The sequence below is a fragment of the Coregonus clupeaformis genome, chromosome 4 (genome assembly GCF_020615455.1).
Source record: "Coregonus clupeaformis isolate EN_2021a chromosome 4, ASM2061545v1, whole genome shotgun sequence".
NCBI lineage: Eukaryota > Metazoa > Chordata > Actinopteri > Salmoniformes > Salmonidae > Coregonus > Coregonus clupeaformis.
In genome coordinates this window covers 9,798,582-9,808,792 of record NC_059195.1, presented here as the reverse complement: position 1 = coordinate 9,808,792, position 10,211 = coordinate 9,798,582, and the positions used below count along the sequence as shown (strand labels likewise).

The 10,211-nt window shown below is 43.0% G+C and overlaps 1 protein-coding gene across 1 annotated transcript in view; it reads right to left on the bottom strand.

Moving 5' to 3' along the window:
• Window positions 1–616: 616 nt before the first annotated feature.
• Window positions 617–10,211, bottom strand: part of LOC121551654 (protein Wnt-6-like) — a 31,501-nt gene continuing 21,906 nt past the window's right edge. The window contains exons 3-4 of the mRNA XM_041864364.1: window positions 4,713–5,023; window positions 617–3,339 (exon numbers count right to left, since the gene is read on the bottom strand). Of these exons, the coding sequence (XP_041720298.1) occupies window positions 2,878–3,339; window positions 4,713–5,023 (773 nt within the window). The 3' untranslated portion in view covers window positions 617–2,877. The remainder of the gene's footprint in view (window positions 3,340–4,712; window positions 5,024–10,211) is intronic.

Sequence of the window (10,211 nt, the reverse complement as noted above, 5' to 3'; positions counted from 1 at the left end):
TATAAATCTATCCACTGTCTATGTAGTTCCTCTGTTTTTACCCATGCTGAGCCGTGGCAGCTTGAGGAGAGAGCGCTCCTGGCGCTTTCCCTGTCTGTGGCCTACCTCTGTATTAAACACTGCTGGCTCCACTGCAGCGTGAATTCCTGGAAAAAATGAACTTGTGTCAACTTGCAAGGCTCAAACTAATACAGCAGGATATATTTTTTTTAACATCATAAATAACTCAAAACAACACATTTTTTGTTGGGTGGCAAAAGGATATAGTTGAAGCAGAAGTGTTGAAAATATATCTTACAGAATGGTCATTGGAACGGAGTGAGGTGAAACCCTCAACCCTGACCCAGTATGAAGTCAACCAATTTGAATAACACTTACACAATGTGTTGAAGGTCAATGGAAGGAAAAAGTAACATACGTTTCTATAAATCTACCCGTTTATAAAGGGTTATGCATTTAAATCTCTGCTTTGTCTTGGTCTAACAAATAAAGGCACTAAAATTAGACAAAAAAATGAAATTTGAATTAATTGCTACACAGACCAGAATACAAAAAATACAAATAAATCAAGACTAGAGAGAACAGTTTACTTTTTATTTGTATAGTAAGTGCAGAAACTCACTTGTCAATTGAATTACATTTCTACAAATACTGTAACTGGAAAACAACTAAATGGACATGAAATGAACTTTGTAGAATACAAAACGTTTAATCAATGAACAACCCAGTATGAGAGTATCAAAACTCTGTCTATGAATCCAAACAAATGCTGAGAAATTATCTTTAAATCATTCAACATTCCATGACAAAATCATGTTTTCTAAACTTGTGTCTTGCCTTCAATCCAGAAAACAACAAAACAACCTTTCATTTTGACAAGTGCTGTTTAAACATACATACAGTAACAGTAAAACACTCCTGGCAGCCCAACAAGTCCAAAAGTTGTTCTATGGGGAATGGATAGGCCAAGACCTTGCTTGGTCATGCATTTATCTCACATATGAAATGCCACATTTGGTCTGATTTCATAATTTGGTAGACTACAGCTTAAACTTAACATGGTAAAGTGGTCCATTCTACTGCTAACATGCTGTATGTAAAGAATGCCTAGTATTGTAGTAAAGCTTAGTCAGAATAGTTTTGTTATACCAAGTTTTTCTCCCTTAAAGTGATATTATTTTGTACAAAAACTGTATTTAGATTAAATTAAACACAAAATGTTGCTGATTCCACAGATAGAGCTAGTAGCTCCGAAGATAGAGTAATCCTGTGCAGTGTGCAGTAACTGTCATGGTTACAATATTAACTATGAACCCTCTGGCAAGAAATAATCTGGTCATAAACTATAGCGATGTGATCTCTCATCGTACTCTCTCTCTTTGTTTTGCCAATGGTTTCTTGTCTTACAGATCCCTGAAAGGTAAGTAGCAACAAAAACATACTCTAAAAGAAGGGTACGACACAGTACATTTGAATAACTTATAACTATGCACATCAACAGAAAATGTACAGTGTGTTTGGGTACAACACAATTCATGAGGAATCGTTATTATTATTAATCACAGTGAATGCTTTATTTCCCAAAAAACAAGCAAGGAGATCTTATCTGCCTATTCTAAAGAATGTAGGAAGAAAGTAAAAATAAATGGGTTTTCTAACATCCAACTCACTTCAGCAAGTTGACTTATCAAAGAGACAAATGTATAGATTCATCGTCGGCATTGTATGTGATTGTGACTGGCCATTCTGCACAACATGACTATACGTAACAAATCTTTACGTAACAAATGCTTTAATTGAAAGTGCATTACAAAAGCCCTTTATATTAAACAGATAAACATAATAATATCGTACTTTCTCGATACTGCACCTCATACAAAAAAAAGTCTGAACATATTTTTCCATTTGCAAACTACTCAAACAAACAAAATCAAAATGTAACATATGGTTTACATAGATAGCTTCCATATCCAAAGTGCTTTTCAGAGAGATGGTAGGCACGTTCCTTACCTTATCGCTATGAGTAGTCTTGTCATAAAATGTTCATAAATAATATTCTCGGATGTCAGTTCAGCTCCTCACCATGAAACATCATGGGGTTCGTCTTCCAAAAACATAACCCCATATTTCCCTTTTTTATACATTTTGTGCTTGATACAAAAAACCTGTATTCCATGTGGTGCATGTCCATTTACCTTTCTCATGAAGGACATTTATGTTACATAGGAAAATAGCATGCAGGTGTGCTTGTTATCTTATCACCATGCTTTATTTTCCACACGCAAAGTCATTATGTTTTCGTTACAATAGTCACCCCTCATACTTACATGGTTAACTGACTATGCAGAGTATTTCCCTAATGGTGGGTTGTAGGCCGCATGTTCTTAGTGGGTCTTAGCATTGGGTTTGAGGCTAGAAACAGTTGTTATGCTATTTTCTGGGTCAATGGCTAATTCTAAAGGCTTATGGTGGGTGGTTCACTGTGCAAACACGTTTGGGAACCACTGCCTTAGAGGCTAACAGCTCTGTACAGATGACAGGTACCAAACTTTCTGATTGTCTTCTATGACATGGGACCCAGCATTCTGTTCTAGAAAGTTCTGGGAGCTGAAATGTAACTTTTAAAAAGAGCCTAAAAGAGCCTAAGGTCAGGGTCATAGAGCTCTATGTGGTGAGCACTGAAGTAGTGGCCATTCTGGACTGTTCTACAGCTTGAGAGGAGAGTTACTGCAGCTGTCTGTCCAAGATGATCCTAGATAAGACATTCATCTTTCAGCATGCTCCTGAAGTGAACTGTGGGAGCCTGATCTCAGTGCATTATTCCTCTGAGGCTGAAGAGGCCAGGCCTGAAACCAACCAAGTTCCTCTGTTGTAATGCTAGTGACAGAGACTGAGCTCTTTCCTCACCGAGCACTTCTTACACTGCACCACGCAGCACCAGTGGAAGCGGCAGAGACAGTTCTCCTCGAATACCACCGTCTCGTCTCGGTAGCCACGCTCGCAGCACAGCAGGTCACAGCCACTCACGTCCATGGCTGTGCTGTTGCACATGCGGCCTCGCGTGCCCAGCGAGCCCGTTTTCCTGTTGGGTGAGCAGAAATCGGGCGATTCGGCTGAGTAGATCAGGTCCTGTTTGTCTGGAGGCTTGATGTTCTGGCCCACAGGAATTAGGGTCTTGCCATCGTTGCCTCCCATCACCTTGGAAGCTCCATTAAACCTCTCCAGCAGGCGATCACCCACCTCGCGAAAGTGAGGCATCTTTTTCCAGCAGGTCCGGAGTGTGCAAGACCCGGACAGGCCATGACATTTACATTCAATCCTCATATAATTCCTCACCGCCTGTAGTTAAGACACAGAGATAGATAGGTGAGATAAAAGCAGACGCTATACAGAAGGAATTTACCTTCCCCCTCTTGCCTCTGGCCTTCCCAGAGCTCACAGACCTTGACAACAGAACAGAACAGAACAGAAATCATTCAGTTATACTTGTGGTAATTAACCCATTCTGGCTGCATGCAGAGTTCTAACCTCTAGTAGCTCTTTAAGATCACTTTGTTGTTCCTACATTTGGGCTCCCTTTGCTACTTGTATGTTATTTTCCAAAGCTGTCCTCCTGAGACTATAATTGGCCCAACTACACAGCCACTCCTCCCCATTTACCTGTCTCTGACCCCTTAGAAAGGTTTTGGCTTGTGTGACAGTGTAACATACTGTGATTAAGCAATACTGACAAGGGTGAGCAAGTCCCAGGAAATTCAGAGCAATAACCTGTAATTACCTTCTCAAAAGAGCAGACAACCTCCAAACTGTGTTAGTGTTTCCCCTATATTCATTTAGCAGCGATGGACCACTGCTGCTAAATTGTTGCCACCGCTTCTGCCGAGATGCGCTTTTAAATGGATAGTCGTTGGCTCAATGACTGGAAGTATATGGGAACAGCTAGCATGTCATTACGCTAACGGTAGTAGCAATGCACCCCCCCACACCCTTGCCACCACTGCTGTGAAAAAAAATACTAGGGGAAACCCTGAGTGCAATGTTCCTCTCTCCCTATCAACAAGAAAGTCATTGTATTTCCAATATTTCACTTTGTCAACATACATTTATTTAGTCCTTAACAGAGAGCTGGAAAAATGTACGTTTTACAAGGATAAATATTAGCAGCTACTTGCCTTAAAGGCTTGAAAACAAACTGTGTGGCTCTCACTTGTTTCCTTGTTTCAGAAACATGATTCTTGTTAAAATATCAGTTTACAGTGTTACAAAACTATGGCTAGAGGCTGTCTTGGATGATGCATTGGATGAAAGGAGGAACATTCAGCTAGACAATTAATACTTTCAGCATCTAAACCTAATTTTCACCTTTGTTTCCAAAAAAGGTGAGCATCAGGTGAACATAATCAACAACAAAAAATCTGAAGTATCCTTTCCTGTACTTTTGCTTATATCAGCAGAGATCAAATAAAACATACGAGATGAGTGTGTTTGGAGTGAATGATAAAAAGTTAGTTCACAGCCTGGGGTGGTCTAGCGTTCTATAAGCTACTGCCTCTAGAGCACATTAACATTGTACAACTGCAAGCATGGGTTCGAATTCGACCCACTGTTCTTTCCTCTCTATATCTATCCGCTGTAATAAAGCATGAAAAAGTATGAAAGGAGTGGGACTGTCACACTCCTTATTAAAAAATAAAATAAAAGTTTCACTGTACCAGTCGTCCTGCTTCGTTGTTGTGGAGATCGATCAACGTCCTGATGTCACTCTTGCCCTTTTTCCTCTTGGCATCCATGAATTGCTTTGACTTCTCGTAGCCAAACTCCACATCGTCTCCGCAGCCGCCCCACTCCCACTTGACTCCCTCGCCAGAGGTAGTGGTGGAGAAGGAGGCAGGCCGGGGGGGAGCCCTGCTCCTAGTTGCCTCACAGCCACACTGCAGCAGCTCCCCCATACTGCAGGCCTGCGTTACCGTGTGGGTCACCCCAGCCGCCGTGATGGCGTACACAAACGCTGTCTCCCGGATGTCTGAAAGATCACACAGACACGCACACACAAACACACACACACAGTGGTGTCATCAGAGGAGCGAACAAAGAGTGACCCAGGTCATTTAGTGCTTTTCCAATGAGTGGGCCGCCAGTGTTTTATGTTAATGTAGGCTCTAGTGTTATTGTGTTCCATCAGGAGTGTGACACTAAAGACTTGTGGCGAGCAGAATCAACAACCTCTGCATCATTCAAGACTGTTGCTTTGTGCGAAGATGTTAAAGTTCACAGTTAGCCATTGATATGTTAATTCAAGCTGAAAAGTACCCAGGGCCTTGCCTTGGCTCCAAGTCAGAGCAGGTCCGCCGGAGCCAAGGCCCAGTGAGACACGGGTGCCGGCCTGCGTAGATTGAAACAGGAAGGTCGGAGCCTTTTGGGTAAAACCTCAATACCCCTGGTATCTCAGATAGGGCTAGCACACAGCTGCAGGGCTATTTCTGTAGAAGGGGGGCTTACCACCCTGGCCCAGAGGGATGTACAGCTGCAACTGAAGATTCCCCTGTCTTTATCTTATGGACCACAACATCATTCGGTATTGTTCTTTGGAAAATATCCAGTTGTATTTTAGGTCAGTTGTCGACAACATCTCTATTCACTGTTTCGAGCTGCTATATTATTTTACATTTTAGTCATTTTAGCAGACACTCTTATCCAGAGCGACTTACATTTTCATACTGCCCCCCCCCCCCCGTGGGAATCAAACCCACAACCCTGGCGTTGCAAGCGCCATGCTCTACCAACTGAGCTACAAGGAGGCCTATTGTAAGGAATGGGGGGAAGGGAGATCGGCAGTTAGCAGTCCATTGTGTCGAAGCTAAAATGAATGACTTATTTTCTGGAGCTGGAAGACATGAGCGTGCAGTCACCGCTCTGCCCTGTGCCAATTCCATATCGCATGATTCAGTGAATGGGATTCATTAAATCTAGTGAAACAGAATCGGTGCCGTGCGAGGGACCTGCAGACAGGCACCCTGTGATATTAATACCAGCTGTCCGTCTGCACACCCAGTGATGGCTCCATACAGGCCTGTTCTGTGTGTGTGACGTCTCCCTGCCAACCCCAGCCCCAGCTCAGCCCGAGCCTAGCCCCAACCCAGCCCAGCCTCAGCCCATCCCAGCCCAGTCCCAACCTAGCCCCAACCCAGCCCAGCCTCAGCCCATCCCAGCCCAGTCCCAGCCTAGCCCAGTCCCAGCCTAGCCCAGCTCCAGCCCAAGAACATCCCACCTGAACACACCTCATACTGATTCCTCCTCAGTCCTCCCTACATACTGCTCCAATAAAGCCCCTCCCTGCCTGCCTGTCATGTGCATCGTGCAGGCCATTCCCTATCACACACCATCACTGTTTCTTCTCAGGTTCAACCAGCTGTATAGACTCCCTCGCCAGGCCAATTGAGTGTACAGAAGGGGCAAAGCTGACTAACTTAATAACTTCTGTTGAGACTCCTCTTAGACAGGCCAGTCATGTCAGCTGCTGCTGCAGGAGGTTTCATATAGCCAGCGTCCCAAATGGCACCCTATTCCTTTTATAGAGCACTAATTTTGACCAGGGCCCATAAGCAATACATAGGGAATAGGGTGTCATTTGGGAAGCGTCCATAGAGGGATTGAAGGGAGACGTCTAACAGTCACACCTGTTTACTGTTTCAGCAAGAGAGGTGGAAATAGAGAAAACAACTGCAGACAACTGTTTAGCCTCCACCGAATCTCTAAGGAGTTCAATGTCTAGACAAGTTACAGTGTTGTTTCAGTTAAGAGTTATGTCCTTTAGCCTCGCTTGTCTTTAGCTCCCGGACTACTACACCAATGTGTAATGCAATCATCATATCTACATTGGATAGAAGACGTTCAATTCATAATGTGAAATTAAACTTTATTACAAACACAATCAAAAAGTGTGTCTGTTCAGTTGTACATGTGACCGACCCGCTTGACTAAGATAATAAAAACACAGTTACATGACTACGAGGGAGAGGAGATTATGAAAAAAAATATCTCTTGATTTGAACACCCTTTTATAATTTCCTCCGAGACACAAATTCCAAACTTCTCCAGCAGCCTATGCCTGGGCCTGCCTGAGAGATCACTTTGTGCCAGAAGGGGCTTCACGAGGAATTAGCTAATCTTTTTTTAATACTCAATCTTTGAGTCAATGAGGCATGGGTTCAGGTTAAAAAGAATTGAGAGAACCCAGGGCCCCTCTCTGTAGCAGTACATGTGACAAAGCCTGACGAGTGTGAATATTTTTTATTGATTGATTTTGCTGCCATGTGGCGCAGTCCAGGAGAAGTTCAAGTCTTGTACAGCACATATCTCATTGCATACCGGAAATCCATTCTATTAACTCACAGAACAGTGAGTACACCAAGTAATCCCTAAACATGCATAAAATAGACAAACACACTTACTCCAAAACTATACACATTCCACCTTAAAAATTATGCATAGCCTTAAATCGCACAGCTTTTACTATAATCTGATAATTGACTCAATGCAGCTGCTCTGTTGATCTCTGAATGGCGAAAACACATATTTCTTTCATCATGCGGAGTCCAAGGCCATAAGCCCCTCTCAAGCCCTCAACTTCGAGCCAGAGGAATGTTCAAGAGTGTTCTGACTGTAGCTGGACATTGGTGATCACTGGATGCACACTGGATGCACACTGTGCCTTAACGCAGGTGTGAAAATAAAAAAAGGATTATATTGAAAAAACAAGAAAAATCATAACTAACAGTAGCTTAACTCCTGGAGCAACGGTCTGCCCCAGTGGAGCAGTGAGCGTTTGAAATGAAGTTGAATGGTGTTACCTGATACAAAAGGCCATTATAACCTCTTTCTCTGGGTTTAGAACAGAGGAAAGAAGCAACATCTCCACTTTGATAATATCAGTGTCAGAACCTGATGCAGGATCAGGATCAACCCTATGTAATTCACACTTCAGGATATAGTAGAGATCAAGGAAATTATGGTGATAGATCATTACCAAGAAATGTGATCTCCTAAGAAGAAGATAGTACTTGACTTTAAGTGTTCACGGTGGTATTGAAAATGTTTGAATGTTCATTTATATTTGTCCAATTTATCCCATGTCCAACTGGGATAATTTCACTGACATTACTATGACATTATGCCACAGTGTCTCACCTAATTCAGAGAGGAACGTGTGCAATGTTAAATAAGTATGAGTTTTTAAATAATTAGTTTTTGTATATATATATATATATATACAGTGGGGAGAACAAGTATTTGATACACTGCTGATTTTGCAGGTTTTCCTACTTACAAAGCATGTAGAGGTCTGTACATTTTATCATAGGTACACTTCAACTGTGAGAGACGGAATCTAAAAAAAAAATCCAGAAAATCACATTGTATGATTTTTAAGTAATTCATTTGCATTTTATTGCATGACATAAGTATTTGATCACCTACCAACCAGTAAGAATTCCGGCTCTCACAGACCTGTTAGTTTTTCTTTAAGAAGCCCTCCTGTTCTCCACTCATTACCTGTATTAACTGCACCTGTTTGAAATCGTTACCTGTATAAAAGACACCTGTCCACACACTCAATCAAACAGACTCCAACCTCTCCACAATGGCCAAGACCAGAGAGCTGTGTAAGGCGATCAGGGATAAAATTGTAGACCTGCACAAGGCTGGGATGGGCTACAGGACAATAGGCAAGCAGCTTGGTGAGAAGGCAACAACTGTTGGCGCAATTATTAGAAAATGGAAGAAGTTTAAGATGACGGTCAATCACCCTTGGTCTGGGGCTCCATGCAAGATCTCACCTCGTGGGGCATCAATGATCATGAGGAAGGTGATGGATCAGCCCAGAACTACACGGCAGGACCTGGCCAATGACCTGAAGAGAGCTGGGACCACAGTCTTAAAGAAAACCATTAGTAACACACTACGCCGTCATGGATTAAAATCCTGCAGCACACGTAAGGTGCCCCTGCTCAGCGTATGTCCAGGCCCGTCTGAAGTTTGCCAATGACCATCTGGATGATCCAGAGGAGGAATGGGAGAAGGTCATGTGGTCTAATGAGACAAAAATAGAGCTTTTTGGTCTAAACTCCACTCGCCGTGTTTGGAGGAAGAAGAAGGATGAGTACAACCCCAAGAACACCATCCCAACCATGAAGCATGGAGGTGGAAACATAATTCTTTGGGGATGCTTTTCTGCAAAGGGGACAGGACGACTGCACCGTATTGAGGGGAGGATGGATGAGGCCATGTATCGCGAGATCTTGGCCAACAACCTCCTTCTCTCAGTTAGAGCATTGAAGATGGGTCGGGGCTGGGTCTTCCAGCATGACAACGACCCGAAACACACAGCCAGGGCAACTAAGGAGTGGCTCCGTAAGAAGCATCTCAAGGTCCTGGAGTGGCCTAGCCAGTCTCCAGACCTGAACCCAATAGAAAATCTTTGGAGGGAGCTGAAAGTCCGTATTGCCCAGCGACAGCCCCGAAACCTGAAGGATCTGGAGAAGGTCTGTATGGAGGAGTGGGCCAAAATCCCTGCTGCAGTGTGTGCAAACCTGGGCAAGACCTACAGGAAACGTATGATCTCTGTAATAGCAAACAAAGGTTTCTGTACCAAATTTTAAGTTCTGCTTTTCTGATGTATCAAATACTTATGTCATGCAATAAAATGCAAATTAATTACTTAAAAATCATACAATGTGATTTTCTGGATTTTTTTTTTAGATTCCGTCTCTCACAGTTGAAGTGTACCTATGATAAAAAATTACAGACCTCTACATGCTTTGTAAGTAGGAAAACCTGCAAAATCAGCAGTGTATCAAATACTTGTTCTCCCCACTGTTATATATATATATATATATATATTGTGATGTCACGAGAGGCTGTGTCCTGGAGGGACGTTACATCCCCCTGAGATGGCTGCAAACCCAGACAGCTATGGCTCCATCTGCTGGTATGGTCGGGAACTCCAACCCTCTATGGCCAATCTTCCCACGCAGCTGAAACAAATCAGGAGCTGAAGGTTTGTTGAAGGGAAGAGACACGGTCTCCAAGCGGGGCTCTCTGGAGGACAAGAGTGCTGCACGTCCACTTCCAGGAGGAATATAAGGATTTGGAGATACTTACCTTTGGGGAAATACTCACCTTTGGATATATGCACCGGTGGAAATACGTGTGGG